Source organism: Coregonus clupeaformis, chromosome 34, assembly GCF_020615455.1.
Source record: "Coregonus clupeaformis isolate EN_2021a chromosome 34, ASM2061545v1, whole genome shotgun sequence".
Classification (NCBI taxonomy): Eukaryota; Metazoa; Chordata; class Actinopteri; order Salmoniformes; family Salmonidae; genus Coregonus; species Coregonus clupeaformis.
In genome coordinates, this window is record NC_059225.1 from 14,248,551 (window position 1) to 14,265,031 (window position 16,481).

Below are 16,481 nucleotides of genomic sequence, written 5' to 3' on the forward strand. Positions count from 1 at the left end.
CTGGCGGTGTGTTTGGGATCATTGTCATGCTGAAAGACCCAGCCACGTTTCATCTTCAATGCCCTTGCTGATGGAAGGAGGTTTTCACTCAAAATCTCACGATACATGGCCCCATTCATTCTTTCCTTTACACGGATCAGTCGTCCTGGTCCCTTTGCAGAAAAACAGCCCCAAAGCATGATGTTTCCACCCCCATGCTTCACAATAGGTATGGTGTTCTTTGGATGCAGCTCAGCATTCTTTGTCCTCCAAACACGACGAGTTGAGTTTTTACCAAAAAGTTCTATTTTGGTTTCATCTGACCATATGACATTCTCCCAATCCTCTTCTGGATCATCCAAATGCACTCTAGCAAACTTCAGATGGGCCTGGACATGTACTGGCTTAAGCAGGGGGACACGTCTGGCACTGCAGGATTTCAGTCCCTGGCGGTGTAGTGTGTTACTGATGGTAGGCTTTGTTACTTTGGTCCCAGCTCTCTGCAGGTCATTCACTAGGTCCCCCCGTGTGGTTCTGGGATTTTTGCTCACCGTTCTTGTGATCATTTTGACCCCACGGGGTGAGATCTTGCGTGGAGCCCCAGATCGAGGGAGATTATCAGTGGTCTTGTATGTCTTCCATTTCCTAATAATTGCTCCCACAGTTGATTTCTTCAAACCAAGCTGCTTACCTATTGCAGATTCAGTCTTCCCAGCCTGGTGCAGGTCTACAATTTTGTTTCTGGTGTGCGAGCGGGCGAGCGGTTTGCTGATGCCAACGTTGTGAACAGAGTGCCCCATGGTGGCAGTGGGGTTATGTTATGGGCAGGCATAAGCTACGGACAACGAACACAATTGCATTTTATCGATGGCAATTTGAATGCACAGAGATACCGTGACGAGATCCTGAGGCCCATTGTCACGCCATTAATCCGCTGCCATCACCACATTTTTCATCATGATAATATACGATCTCATGTCGCAAAGATCTGTACGCAATTCTTGGAAGCTGAAAATGTACCAGTTCTTCCATTGCCTGCATACTCACCAGACATGTCACCCGTTGAGCATGTTTGGTATGCTCTGGATCAATGTGTACAACAGTGTGTTCCAGTTCCCGCCAATATCCAGCAACTTTGCACAGCCATTGAAGAGGAGTGGGACAACGTTCCACAGGCCACTGTCAACAGCCTGATCAACTCTATGAGAAGGAGATGTGTTGCACTGCATGAGGCAAATGGTGGTCACACCAGATACTGACTGGTTTTCTGATCCACACCCCTAGGAGCGTTGGGCCAGTAACCAAAAGGTTGCTGGATCGAATCCCCGAGCTGACAAGGTAAAAATATGTCATTCTGCCCCTGAGCAAGGCAGTTAACCCGCTGTTTCCCGGGCGCCGATGATTTTGACCCCATGGGGTGAGATCTTGCGTGGAGCCCCAGATCGAGGGAGATTATCAGTGGTCTTGTATGTCTTCCATTTCCTAATAATTGCTCCCACAGTTGATTTCTTCAAACCAAGCTGCTTACCTATTGTAGATTCAGTCTTCCCAGCCTGGTGCAGGTCTACAATTTTGTTTCTGGTGTTCTTTGACAGCTCTTTGGTCTTGGCCATAGTGGAGTTTGGAGTGTGACTGTTTGAGGTTGTGGACAGGTGTCTTTTATACTGATAACATTTACATTACATTTTAGTCATTTAGCAGACGCTCTTATCCAGAGCGACTTACAGTTAGTGAATACATATTTTTATAATTATTTTTTATTTATTTTTTATACTGGCCCCCCGTGGGAATCGAACCCACAACCCTGGCGTTGCAAACGCCATTCTCTATCAACTGAGCTACATCCCTGCCGGCCATTCCCTCCCCTACCCTGGACGACGCTGGGCCAATTGTGCGCCGCCCATGAGTCTCCCGGTCGCGGCCGGCTGCGACAGAGCCTGGATTCGAACCAGGATCTCTAGTGGCACAGTTAGCACTGCAATGCAGTGCCTTAGACCACTGCGCCACTCAGGATAACAAGTTCAAACAGGTGCCATTAATACAGGTAACGAGTGGAGGACAGAGGAGCCTCTTAAAGAAGTTACAGGTCTGTGAGAGCCAGAAATCTTGCTTGTTTGTAGGTGACCAAATACTTATTTTCCACCATAATTTGCAAATAAATTCATTCAAAATCCTACAATGTGATTTTCTGGAGAAAAAAAATCTCAATTTGTCTGTCATAGTTGACGTGTACCTATGATGAAAATTACAGGCCTCTCTCATCTTTTTAAGTGGGAGAACTTGCACAATTGGTGGCTGACTAAATACTTTTTTCCCCCACTGTATATATATATATACACTACCGTTCAAAAGTTTGGCGTCACTTAGAAATGTCCTTGTTTTCGAAAGAAAAGCAATTTTTTGGTCCATTAAAATAACATCAAATTGATCAGAAATACAGTGTAGACATTGTTAATGTTGTAAATGGCTATTGTAGCTGGAAACGGCTGATTTTTTATGGAATATCTACATAGGCGTACAGAGGCCCATTATCAGCAACCATCAGTCCTGTGTTCTTTGCAACTCTGCCTAGATCAGCATCCCGGAGTCGCCTCTTCACTGTTGACGTTGAGACTGGTGTTTTGCGGGTACTATTTAATGAAGCTGCCAGATGAGGACCCGTGAGGCGTCTGTTTCTCAAACTAGACACTCTAACGTATTTGTCCTCTTGCTCAGTTGTGCACCGGGGCCTCCCACTCCTCTTTCTATTCTGGTTAGAGCCAGTTTGCGCTGTTCTGTGAAGGGAGCAGTACACAGCGTTGTACGAGATCTTCAGTTTCTTGGCAATTTCTCGCATGGAATAGCCTTAATTTCTCAGAACAAGAATAGACTGACGAGTTTCAGAAGAAAGTTATTTGTTTCTGGCCATTTTGAGCCTGTAATCGAACCCACAATTGCTGATGCTCCAGATACTCAACTAGTCTCAAGAAGGCCAGTTTTATTGCTTCTTTAATCAGCACAACAGTTTTCAGCTGTGCTAACATAATTGCAAAAGGGTTTTCTAATGATCAATTAGCCTTTTAAAATGATACAATTGGATTAGCAAACACAACGTGCCATTGGAACACAGGACTGATGGTTGCTGATAATGGGCCTCTGTGCGCCTATGTAGATATTCCATTAAAAATCAGCCGTTTCCAGCTACAATAGCCATTTACAACATTAACAATGTCTACACTGTATTTCTGATCAATTTGATGTTATTCTAATGGACAAAAAAAAAAAAAAATCGAAAACAAGGACATTTCTAAGTGACTATTATTACTTTACTTTTTGCTCAATCTGATTGGATGGGCCTGGCTCCCCAGTGTGTGCACCCAGGCCCATCCGTGTCTACACCCCTGGTTTTAATGCATCTCACTGCTGGAACAATTTACAAAACTCATTACAATTGGATGTTCTGGTGCTGCTCGGCGAATATAAAGTGTTGATTGAGAAGCTAGTAGCTGAGCAATGTAACAGTTTTTCTTAAATCTGCAGTTTTATTTTATTTTACATTACTGTTTTGTTTCACATTGTATTTGATTGTTGCTTTATGGTGATCGGGGCACCCTTGAGAATGACAGGCCCTTGTCTCAATGGGTTTCCCTGATTAAATAAATAATAAATACAAATAAATGACCTGAACAAATTGTCACGACCTTGATTATTGTTGCGGTTAATTTACTAATTAATGTATTGTATTTACCAAATTATTCACCCCAAAAAAGACAGTGACAGTAAACTAGAGACAAGGAATTGATTTTACTTGACATTTTGGAACTGTCCGCTCCTGCTGCTGTCGGCAAACCAAGACCCTGGGTCCGCCTCCTTTCTGACAAGAACTCCAGTTGGTCAGTTGGCCTGTTTTTTATTATAATTAACCAATAATATTATCATAAAGTTATTGTACAAGCGCAGTATAAATAATTTCTCAATGCCCATTGGTTTATAAAAATTACCCACCAACCCATACGTCAAGAAAAAAAATGTTTTCCCGCCCACTCACTCCACAAGGAACAAGGTGACTCAAGACTAGAGTGGAAATTTGGAAAACACTTTTTCCCTCGACAGGAAGTCTCTCGTAAGTATTTTTTGATTTTATTGTTTTAAATCAAATTCGATCTACTAACTTTGCTATTACTTACCCTTCGCTACTGACAATAACTCAGTGATACTTTGTTTGACTCGTTATTAACCAACTGTCTACGTTCAAAACGCCTTGGTTAAGAAGTTTCGCTAACTATCCAGTAGTTAGCTACAGTAGCTAGTTAGTTTAGCTAACGTAATGTCAGCTAGCTAACATTTAACGTTAGCCAACCAACTAACATAACTAAGCTTGCTTACAGAATAATATAGTAGAGGGATATGTCAGGAGAATCAAAGGTTCAAAACCTAGTTAAATTGTTTGTCACGCGATTGGTATTTCCAGAAAATCATGGCTTTCGTCCTTAACCGGCCATGCTTAGCCAGTTAGCTTCACACAGCAACATGCTAGTTTGCAAGCCAGAGAGGCCGGCGAGTTGTCTTACAACGTTACACTAGACCGATCATGACTCTCAGTAACATTACATTACACCAGTGGCGATTTTAGCATGTAAATCTTGATTGGGGGAGGGGGGTTGCTTGCCAACAAAGCCACAACACTAAACAATACATTAATTGCACTATAACGGTGACAAACGGTGCCCACAAACTGTTAGGGCCTACATAAAGCTGTCCCAACACCTTACCACTGCTACACCTGGCTATCAGCGGAGCCTTGTCTGGCAGCGAAACAGTTAATTCAACCTAATTTATGCCTTTAAAAAAAACAGCTGATATGGCTGACTTGCTTAAACAAATGTGGTTTCTACTGACAATTGAGATCAAATCACATTTTGTTTGTCACATACACGTGTTTAGCAGATGTTATTGCGGGTGTAGCGAAATGCTTATGCTTCTAGCTCCGACAGTGCAGTAATATCTAACAAGTAATATCTAACAATTTCACAACATATACCCAATACACACAAATCTAAGTAAGGAATGGAATTTAAGTATATATACATATATGGACAAGCAATGATAGAGCGGCATGGACTAAGATGCAGTAGAATATTATAGAATGCAGTATATACATATGAGATGAGTAGTGCAAGATATGTAAACATTATTAAAGTGACTAGTGTTCCATTTCTTAAAGTGGCCAGTGATTACAATAGGCAGCAGCAGCCTCTGTGCTAGTGATGGCTATTTAACAGTCTGATGGCCTTGAGATAGAAGCTGTTTTTCATTCTCTCGGTCCCAGCTTTGATGCACCTGTACTGACCTCGCCTTCTGGATGATAGCGGGGTGAACAGGCAGTGGCTCGGGTGGTTGATGTCGTTGATGATCTTTTTGGCCTTTCTGTGACATCGGGTGCTGTAGGTGTCCTGGAGGGCGGGTAGTTTGCCCCCGGTGATGTGTTTGGCAGACCGCTCCACCCTCTGGAGAGCCCTGTGGTTGCGGGCGGTGCAGTTGCCGTACCAGGCGGTGATACAGCCCGACAGGATGCTCTCAATTGTGCATCTGTAAAGGTTTGTGAGGGCTTTAGGTGCCATGCCAAATTTCTTTAGCCTCCTGAGGTTGAAGAGGCTCTGTTGCGCCTTCTTCATCACACTGTCTGCGTGGGTGGACCATTTCAGTTTGTCAGTGATGTGTACGCCAATGAACTTGAAGCTTTCCACCTTCTCCACTGTGGTCCTGTCGATGTGGATAGGGGGGGGGGGGGTGCACCCTCTGCTGTTTCCTGAAGTCCACGATCATCTCCTTTGTTTTGTTGACGTTAAGTGAGAGGTTATTTTTCTGGCACCACACTCCCAGAGCCCTCACCTCCTCCCTGTAGGCTGTCTCGTCATTGTTAGTAATCAAGCCTACTACTGTTGTGTCATCTGCAAACTTGATGATTGAGTTGGAGGCGTGCTTGGCCACGCAGTCATGGGTGAACATGGAGTACAGGAGGGGGCTGAGCACCCACCCTTGTGGGGCCCCAGTGTTGAGGATCAGCGAAGTGGAGATGTTGTTTCCTACCTTCACCACCTGGGGGTGGCCCGTCAGGAAGTCCAGGACCCAGTTGCACAGGGCGGGGTTCAGACCCAGGGCCTCGAGCTTAATGATGAGCTTGGAGGGTACTATGGTGTTGACTGCTGAGCTGTAGTCAATGAACAGCTTTCTTACATAGGTATTCCTCTTGTCCAGATGGGATAGGGCAGTGTGCAGTGTGATGGCGATTGCATCGTCTGTGGATCTATTGGGGCGGTAAGCAAATTGTAGTGGGTCTAGGGCAGGGTTCTTCAATTCCGGTCCTGGAGGGCCGAAACACTTCTGTTTTTTATTTCTACCTGGTAGTTAATTGCACTCACCTGGTGTCCCAGGTCTGAATTAGCCCCTGATTAGAAGGAGAGGATGGAAAAACAGAGGTGTTTCGGCCCTCCAGGACCGGAATTGAAGAACCCTGGTCTAGGGTGACAGGTATGGTAGAGGTGATATGATCCTTGACTAGTCTCTCAAAGCACTTCATGATGACAGAGGTGAGTGCTACGGGGCGGTAGTCATTTAGTTCAGTTACCTTTGCTTTCTTGGGTACAGGAACAATGGTGGGCATCTTGAAGCATGTGGGGACAGAAGACTGGGATAGGGAGAGACTGAATATGTCCGTAAACACACCAGCCAGCTGGTCTGCGCATGCTCTGAGGACACGGCTAGGGATGCCATCTGGGCCGGCAGCCTTGCAGGGGATAACATGCTTAAATGTCTTACTCACGTCGGCCATGGAGAAGGACAGGCCACAGTCCTTGGTAGTGGGCCTCGTCGGTGGCACTGTGTTATCCTCAAAGCGGGCGAAGAAGGTGTTTAGCTTGTCTGGAAGCGAGACGTCGGCGACGTGGCTGGTTTTCCTTTTGTAGTCTGTGATTGTTTGTAGACCCTGCCACATACGTCTCGTGTCTGAGCCGTTGAATTGTGACTCCACTTTGTCTCTATACTGATGTTTTGCCATTTTAATTGCCTTGCGGAGTGAGTAGCAGCACTGTTTGTATTCTGCCATATTCCCAGTCACCTTGCCATGGTTAAATGCGGTGGTTCGCGCTTTCAGTTTTGCGCGAATGCTGCCATCTATCCACGGTTTCTGGTTAGGGTAGGTTTTAATAGTCAGTGGGCACAACATCACCTATACACTTCCTGATAAACTCAGTCACCGTTTCATTGTATTCGTCTAAATTATTTTCGCAAGCTACCCGGAACATATCTCAGTCCGCGTGATCAAAACAATCTTGAAGCATGGATTCCGATTGGTCAGACCAGCGTTGAATAGTCCTTAGCACGGGTACTTCCTGTTTGAGTTTCTACTTATAGGAAGGGAGGAGCAAAATGGAGTCGTGGTCAGATTTGCCGAAAGGAGGGCGGGGGAGGGCCTTATAACTATCCTGGAAGTTCGAATAGCAATGGTAGAGGATTTTAGCAGCCCGTGTACAACAATCGATATGTTGATAGAACTTCGGCAGCCTAGTCCTCAAATTTGCTTTGTTAAAATCCCCGGCTACAATAAATGCAGACTCAGGATATGTGGTTTCCAGTTTGCATAAAGTCCAGTGAAGTTCTTTGAGGGCTGTCGTGGTATCGGCTTGAGGGGGGGATATACACGGCCGTGACTATAACTGAAGAAAATTCTCTTGGGAGATAATACGGTCGGCATTTGATTGTGAGGTATTCTAGGTCGGGTGAAAAAAAGGACTTGAGCTCCTGTATGTATTTACAATTACACCATGAGTTGTTAATCATGAAACACACACCTCCGCCCTTCTGCTTCCCGGAGAGATATTTATTTCTGTCTGCGCGATGAACTGAGGACCCATCTGTCTGGACCGATTTCGACAGAATATCCCCAGAGAGCCATGTTTCCATGAAACAAAGTATGTTACAGTCCTTCATGTCGCTCTGGAAAGAAATCCTTGCCCTGAGCTTGTCGACCTTGTTATCCAAAGACTTAACATTAGCGAGTAGTATACTTGGAAGTGGTGGGTGGTGTGCGCGCCTCCTAAGTCAAACCAGCAGGCCGCTCCGAGTGCCTCTCCTCCGCCGGCGATGTTTTGGGTCAGCCGCTGGAATCAGTTCAATTGCCCCGGGGAGAGCAAACAAAGGATCTGCTTCGGGAAAGTCGTATTCCTGGTCGTAATGCTGGTGAGTTACTGCCGCTCTGATATCCATTAGTTTTTCCCGGCTGTATGTAATGATACAAAACACTTTCTGAGCTAATAATGTAAAAAATTATACATAAAATAACAAGCTAGCGTGGTTACACGTGGTCTGCGGTTGTGAGGCCGATTGGACCTACTGCCAAATTCTCTAAAACGACGAGTCAGCTTATGGTAGAGAAATTAACATTTAAGTCTCTGGCAACAGCTCTGGTGGACATTCCTGCAGTCAGCATGCCAATTGCATTCTCCCTCAACTTGAGACATCTGTGGCATTGTGTTGTGTGACAAAACTGCACGTTTTAGTGGCCTTTTATTGTCCCCAGCACAAGGTGCACCTGTGTAATGATCATGCTGTTTAATCAGCTTCTTGAGATGCTACAACTGTCAGGTGGATGGATTATCTTGGCAAAGGACATTTAAGCGAAATAAGCATTTTTTGCATATGGAAAATGTCTGGGATCTTTTATTTCAGCTCATGAAACATGGGACCAACGCTTTACATGTTGAGTTTTATATATGTTTTCAGTGTTGTATGAATACAAAAATAAGTCTGATGGCTAGGATAAAAACAAACACATTTAGAATATCAGGAGCAAGGCCAAAATATATCACAACACTAACTACAGGTATTTCCTCCCCTGTTTGTCTTCCTGTTGTTTCCCCAGACTACCTCACAGAGAAGATGCTTTCTTGCGGACTACTGTACAACTGCCTCTGTGAAACACATCGATAGAATGAGTAAAGAAAGTACAAGGATAGAAATGGACCTGGTATGTGCTTTGATTTTTTCCCATACCACAGTCATGGTCTGACCAAATATTATTAGCCCAAAGGCTGGCAGATGGCGATATTGAGTCGTTTTAATTTTACCATCCAAATGCATTGTATGCACCAGCAATACATTCATATCCCTTGTGAACCGGTTCGTACTTAAATCATTCTCCATTCAGGCTGCATAGGCTTATATTTCCTCCTTAACTTTATTTAATGGCAAGAAGGCTGAGAAAAACGGGGAAAATATGTGTACCGCCACCATGCTAGAGTGGCTAAATGCTAATCCTGGATGTTGTGTATCAGGTTGCAGCAGTCAGTTTTTTCACCCCTAACCTAAGGCAGTGCTGTATCGCATTAGTGAAAACCAAGACTGTTCTCAGGGTGGGGCTGCCGGTTTTGGCTAGCAGAAGTGACTTTTCGTAGCAGGTTAGAAGAACTTGCGCAACAGGTTAGGATAATTAATGTGGCAGGTTACAATAATTATGTTAAGGTTAGGTAAAGGTTTAGTTTGCTAAAATTTTCCCAGACGCGACTCAAACATATTTAGCTACAACCAGGGCTGCCCTGAGAACAGTCTTGGTGTCCACTAATGCGATGCAGCTAATAGTTTCAACCTGATTGGCTGAACGCAATACATTTTACATTTACATTTTAGTCATTTAGCAGACGCTCTTATCCAGAGCGACTTAGTTAGTGAGTGCATACATTTTTCATACTGGCCCCCCGTGGGAATCGAACCCACAACCCTGCCGTTGCAAGCTCCATGCTCTACCAACTGAGCTACAGGAGGGCTAGCAACATCCGGGATTAGCATTTAGCCAATTTAGCATGGTGGTGGGAAATGGTGTTTCATAAGAAAGGTATGCGTATTTTCCCTTTATTTTTATATTTGTATAAAAAAAAAATATGCCTTCTCGCCATTAAATAAAGTTAAGGAGGAAATATAAGCCTATGCAGCCTGAATGGAGAAGGATTTAAGTAGGAACCGGTCCGAATGTATTGCTAATTTGGACGGTAAGATGAAACAACTCAATATCGCCATCTGCCGGCCTTTGGGCTAACCAGATGTCATCTCAACTGTCACTCATCAGACGGTGTAGCAACTACAATATACCCAGAAGTAGAGGAGGACTGAAGACATTGTTGAAGCGTCTTGAGATCACAATAGTATCCAATCCATGTTGTTAAATCTTGTCCTCATGGCACTTCCACTATACTGCACTTCTACTATACTGTCTTTATTATAATAATAATAATATGCCATTTAGCAGACGCTTTAATCCAAAGCGATTTACAGTCATGTGTGCATACATTTTTTGTGTATGGGTGGTCCCGGGGATCGAACCCACTACCTTGGCGTTACAAGCGCCGTGCTCTACCAGCTGAGCTACAGAGGACCACCCCATACACAAAGGCATGATTTAATTGTGATGTACCCATTATCTTGATATTCTTGATTCTAGTACTTAACCATAGGCCTATGTGTTTATTTTGACAGGCCTTTGGCTTTTCAGGCAAGGCGTATGGCTCCTCAAGGAGTATTGTGAGAAGAATAGCCACCAATCTTCCCCTTAAACCATGCCCCAGGGTCCATTTTCAGGTAAGACTATTTCTGCAGGAGGCAGGCATATAATATGTTAGCTAACATGAACTAAAAGTAATATAATATTCTTTGTAGACTGTCTGCAGCCATACTTTGACAGAGTATGATCTGTGTTTGACATTGTTTCCATGTGACATTGTTTCCGTGTCGTCACTATTTCTGTGTCACTGCTCTTTACCTTGTACTCAAGTATCGCGTTATCTTGGTATTCTCTGACCTGATGTATTGTGATACACCTGCATCTTCATTTGTTTTGATGCTTCAACTATAAACAGAATGGAAAACATAATGAGACCAATAACATGGACCTAGGTTCTGATTTCATGTTTAGGGAAGTTAGGCTATGTTGCTCCTCTTTGGTGATAAAATATCATAGTGCCTTTTTAATGTTTAGATTTGAAAATAAGTCTGATCCATTTGTGTCTTTTTTTGCATTAGAAAGTTACAGCTACACAGAACACAACAGTTCTGTGGTGTTCAATTCTTATTTAGGTAGAGTCATGCTATCATTGCCCTGCTCAATCTTTACATTCCCTTTTCCTGTCTTGCAATACTGTTTTTTCACTTCTTTTCCTCTCTCTCTCCCTTTAGCTGTCCTTCCTTTCTGTGAGGAATGCAGTATGTCTGCTTTAGGTCAGTTCATCAGGCAACCTACAACAGTAACTTTGTGCTGTTGACTAATGTCTGGTACATACACACACACACACACACACACACACACACACAACAGTATACACACACACAAACAGTATACACACACTACATTACCAAAAGTATGTGGCCACCTGCTCGTCGAACATCTCATTCCAATATCATGGGCATTACTATGGAGTTGGTCCTCCCTTTGCTGCTATAACAGCCTCCACTCTTCTGGGAAGGCTTTCCACTAGATGTTGGAACATTGCTGCGGGGACTTGCTTCCATTCAGCCACAACAGCATTAGTGAGGTCGGGCATTGATATTGGGCGATTAGGCCTGGCTCGCAGTCGGTGTTCCAATTCATCCCGATGGGGTTGAGGTCAGGCCAGTCAAGTTCTTCCACACCGATCTCGAAAAACCATTTCTGTATGGACCTTGCTTTGTGCACGGGGGCATTGTCATGCTGAAACGGCAAAGGGGCTTACCCAAACTGTTGTCACGAAGTTGGAAGCACAGAATTGTCTAGAATGTCATTGTATGCTGTAGCATTAAGATTTCCCTTCACTGGAACTAAGGGGCCTAGCCCAAACCGTGAAAAACAACCCCAGACCATTATTCCTCCTCCACCAAACTTTACAGTTGGCACTACGCATTCAGGCAGCTAGCGTTCTCCTGGCATCCGCCAAACCCAGATTAGTCCGTCGGACTGCCAGATGGTGAAGCATGATAAATCACTCCAGAGAACGTGTTTCCACTTCTCCAGAGTCCAATGGCGGCGAGCTTTACACCACTCCAGCCGACGCTTGGCATTGCCCATGGTGATCTTAGGCTGGTGTGCGGCTGCTCGGCCATGGAAACCCATTTCATGAATCTCTAGACTAACAGTTATTGTGCCGACGTTGCTTCCAGAGGCAGTTTGGAACTCGGTAGTGAGTGTTGCAACCGGGGACAGACGATTTTTACGCGCTTCAGCACTTGGTCCTCTTATTAGGACTGTGTCCCCTGAAATGTATCAACTGTCTTTATTTTTTATTTCTTACCTTTTCTATGACTTTAAGCTCCTGTTGAGTTGAGGGACAGAATAAGAATAGATCTCGACAGGCTGTTGACAGACGGCATAATTAAGAATAGATCTCGACAGGCTGTTGACAGACGGCATAATTAAGAATAGATCTCGACAGGCTGTTGACAGACGGCATAATTAAGAATAGATCTCGACAGGCTGTTGACAGACGGCATAATTAAGAATAGATCTCGACAGGCTGTTGACAGACGGCATAACTAAGAATAGATCTCGACAGGCTGTTGACAGACGGCATAACTAAGAATAGATCTCGACAGGCTGTTGACAGACGGCATAACTAAGAATAGATCTCGACAGGCTGTTGACAGACGGCATAATTAAGAATAGATCTCGACAGGCTGTTGACAGACGGCATAATTAAGAATAGATCTCGACAGGCTGTTGACAGACGGCATCAGAATGGCTTTCTTCAGTTGCTGTCTTGTGCACTATTTCTAAAAGTCAACCGTAGCCAATCAAATGTCTGTCAGGGTAGGTTTCCAAGTAGTGTGAATGCAGTTTGATTCATAAAAAGAGAATACCTCACGTGGTTAAACAGGACCGTGTAGTTGAGTTGTTGACAGTGTATTGAGTAATTGTGGCAGGCTCCTCTGGTGAGGAGAATGTTTTGGTGTATTTATTAACATGGCTGCCTTGTGTCTCAGCTCAATTCTTACACTGAGGAAAGTAGTGTCCTGAACAGCGCCGGGATTCCGACTGGACTGGTGGCCTCTCTGGTCGATGTCGGCTGGATCGACGAGGAGGAAAATGACTGGTTTGGATTTGGGAGAGTGAGGTAAGAAGCTGTGATGCTGCCCCTGTTTATTGACCCACACACTGTGCTCATTAGGGAGTCCATTTGCGCTTGTTAACTTTCCACATTTGTATTACTCCATGAACCTCTTTCCTGCTTCTAATAAGGTGCTTGTATACCATTGGTCTCGTTCAGGTCAGAGGCACCATCAGGGCTCATGTTCCGTTCTCACCCACCTCAGCCCAAACAACAACCTTTGCCCAGACGGAGGTCATTACCCAGCCTGCACAAGGCCAAGCCGGAGCCCCAGGGTCAGACCCGCAGCAACGATGAGGCCATCCAGAAGATCAGTGCTCTGGAGACGGAGCTGGCTAAACTCAGAGCCCAGATCGCACAGATAGTACTGACCCAGGAGCAGAACACACTGACACCAGGTATGGGAGCGAGACCTCAGAACACACACACACACAAAAAGGTAAGGAAGAATCCTCAGAACACAAACATAAAGCGCTACCTCATAGCCCCTTAATTTGTTGGGTAAGATAGTTCCATGTTTTCCACTGTAATTACCTATATCTGCCTGAAGATGGGAGCTTTTCATGGAATAATTGTCAGACTAATCTGTACATTTCTCAGCCCCAGGTGGTCCTCCTGCCCCAGGCGGCCCTCCTCCTCCACCCTGTGTCCCTCCGCCTCCCCCGCCGCCTCCTCCCCCTCCTCCACCCCCACTCATTGGTCTCCAGCGGAGCTTCTCAGTCATTGACCTCATCCAGGAGCGCCGTGGGAAGAAGACTCCGGGCAAGGCACTGCTGGACCAGGGGCCCAAGCAGGTAGAGGTCCCCAATATGCTGGACGTGCTCAAAGACATCGGCAAAGTCAAGCTGCGCCCCGCCAAGAGGTGGGCACCATGTTCATGGTCTGACTTCTACATTACAGAAGATGGACACAACTGTCTTGTTTTACTAACTGAAACCTGTACTGATTTCCAGCTAAACATTGATTTACCCTTACTCCCTGTGTGTTACTGTCCAGCCGGCCAGAGGAGAGCCAAGCCAAACCCAGTGAGCCCACAGATGCTGCGTCTCTCATCGCTAATGCCCTGAAGCGCAAGTTCGCCCATCGCTATCGCCACAACAGCAATGAGGACAATGAGTTTGACTTCCCAGCCTCTGAACTGAAACCTTTCTGTTCTGAATTCCCCAAGACCGACAAGAAAGTAGAGATTCCCCTGGTAAGAGCAACACTGATACTACATTACTCTCTTATGTTAGGAATCCCCATTTTGGGTCTTATCATTTTCAAACTACACTGTATGATTGTGCAACAACAAAGATGGGTAAAACCTTAGATCTGTGAAGTTCTGGCTATTGTGTGTCTGGGTTGTCCGTTGCTTACCTTTCTCTGTCCTCTAGGTAAGGCAGCCCCGGTTGAAAACCCCAGCCCCTGTAGTGAAACCACGCCCAGAGACCCCCCTGGTAAGAGAAGTGCAAGCATGACTAAAATAGGTATCTGATCTAATATTTGATGAGTTTGAAAAGTCATTTGCTGCTCTCTCTTTTTCCCATCCTGTAGTTTGGACAGCACATGTTGAAATCTACTGGCAAGCGAAATCTCCTCTGAGCACCCACAGAGATGGGCTGGAATTCTGGACTTGGTCAGAGTTCTGGACCGTCAGACAGCCATGGACATTTAAGTGCCTTATCAACCGGTGTGTCAGCAGTCTCTGGATGGACACCGGGTTTCTGACTAGATATGCAGTCAATCTGCTCTCCATTCCTGCTCACCAACAGTGTTGCATTGCCTCATAGTCTTCTTCAGTTCTTGCACTTTGATAACATACAGGATCCGTTTCCGTGTACCACAGATTTTAACTTTTTGTTTGAATTAAATGTCTATTTTTGTCTCTTAGTTGACTGCATTTTCAAAGTCTTTGATCTTAAAGGTCCAAGTTTGTTCATCAGACTTTCTGTACATCTTGATATTTTATTTGAATCAAAACTAAATTACAATATGAGGCACACCAGTGTTTTATGTTCTGGATAAACACTCTGTAACACTACAGAATCCTAACTTTCTCTCAACTGACAACTGTTAATAACTACATGTATTTATGGGAATGAACCTTCTCTAAATGCACATAGATGTAAATGGTTATCCTTTTTGCATGCCCTTTTCAAGGCAGTTGTATTTATCTTTGTCTCACTGGGTATTTGCTGTCTACTGCTTGCTATGGGTAGAGAGAAATGTATGCAGAGGAGTGGGAGCACTTTGTCATTTGGTCCCTCTTGTAGAGTATTAGGCTGTTTTTGTAAATTGCATTCTAGTCAATCTAATTTATGATTTTTAGAACACTTATTTATGTTTAGTTTGAACTGAATTTAGAGTTAATACTTGATACAAATAATTATGTTGTAGCTGTTATCAATGCTATCAAAGCAAGTATGGTTGAGATGTAATTGTATTTGTTTAGTTTTAGACTGGCTCTCTTTTTGCTTTAATAAGTTGAACGGGAACCAGTTCTGGAAACCCTGTTACCATACAGTACCTCAGTATGAAGACTGGACCAAACGAATCTATGGTGACAGTGTTGTCTTAATGCATTCTGGGGGGAGGGGAAGAGAAATATGCTAGTGTTTGACTAAAGCTGTAACACTAGGATAATCTACCAATACTGGGCAGGATGTTGACATTTTTTTTGTTCCAATGTGTGTATTCGAGAACCATGGCATTATTATTCAGTTGTATTTTGTTTATATGATTCGAAGCCAAATATAAGACAAATGGCATTCTGGGAGGTAGTGTTACTCAACAACAAGCTGAGTGTATTGCTCTTTTTATATCCTTATGATGCCTTGAAACAATTTTCCTTAGTATCATATCAAATATTTCATACCATGAAGAGTTCCTCTTGGATATATTCTGATAGTTAAGAATGTCATACTTTATATTTTTTGTGGAATTAAAGGTGTCTGCACACCTTGACACAGATATAGCATTATTGAAATGGCATGACAGATATGACTGTTTGGGCGGGAAACAGTATTTAGGATACATCTAACACTAACATGTATGATTGTGGTTTATTTATCTTTAGAAGATGAGGAATGGCCAGTGTGTTTATCATTGACATACTCTATGTACCGATATCTATTTCCTGCTCAGTGTGTCTAAGCGTTGAACTTTGGCATGGTGGGAGAATTATAAGGGAACATGGACAACTCAACTGTCAGTGATACTTGATGTAAAACCTAACTGTAAAACACTAGGGATCTGTGTTGTGAAATGTCTTCCATACTTGAAAGAAAAAGTTATGTAAACAGACTGGAATCATCAAATTCATGAATAAAACCGAAATGAAACTTGGTTTGGTGTGAGCTTGAAATATGAGACTTGTGTGCATGGAATGTTTGTCCAATTCTTAATTTCACCAAGATA

The 16,481-nt window shown here is 44.0% G+C and overlaps 1 protein-coding gene across 1 annotated transcript; it reads left to right on the forward strand.

Moving 5' to 3' along the window:
• The first annotated feature begins 3,995 nt into the window (after positions 1–3,995).
• Positions 3,996–16,409, forward strand: LOC121549852 (mitochondrial fission regulator 1-like). The gene is made up of 9 exons (XM_045210454.1): positions 3,996–4,081; positions 8,879–8,983; positions 10,486–10,587; positions 12,958–13,088; positions 13,242–13,480; positions 13,683–13,944; positions 14,079–14,277; positions 14,459–14,521; positions 14,619–16,409. The coding sequence occupies exons 2-9, from the start codon at positions 8,948–8,950 to the stop codon at positions 14,664–14,666; spliced, it is 1,080 nt and encodes a 359-aa protein (XP_045066389.1). The 5' UTR covers positions 3,996–4,081; positions 8,879–8,947; the 3' UTR covers positions 14,667–16,409.
• The last annotated feature ends 72 nt before the right edge of the window (positions 16,410–16,481 follow it).

What these genes read in the sequence shown, in the direction of transcription:
- LOC121549852 (XM_045210454.1), top strand. Translation starts at nt 8,948, where the DNA reads ATGAGTAAAGAAAGTACAAGGATAGAAATGGACCTG. An exon ending in CAAGGATAGAAATGGACCTG is followed by an intron (nt 8,984 to 10,485) that starts GTATGTGCTTTG and finishes TTATTTTGACAG; the next exon opens with GCCTTTGGCTTTTCAGGCAA. An exon ending in GCAGAACACACTGACACCAG is followed by an intron (nt 13,481 to 13,682) that starts GTATGGGAGCGA and finishes TACATTTCTCAG; the next exon opens with CCCCAGGTGGTCCTCCTGCC.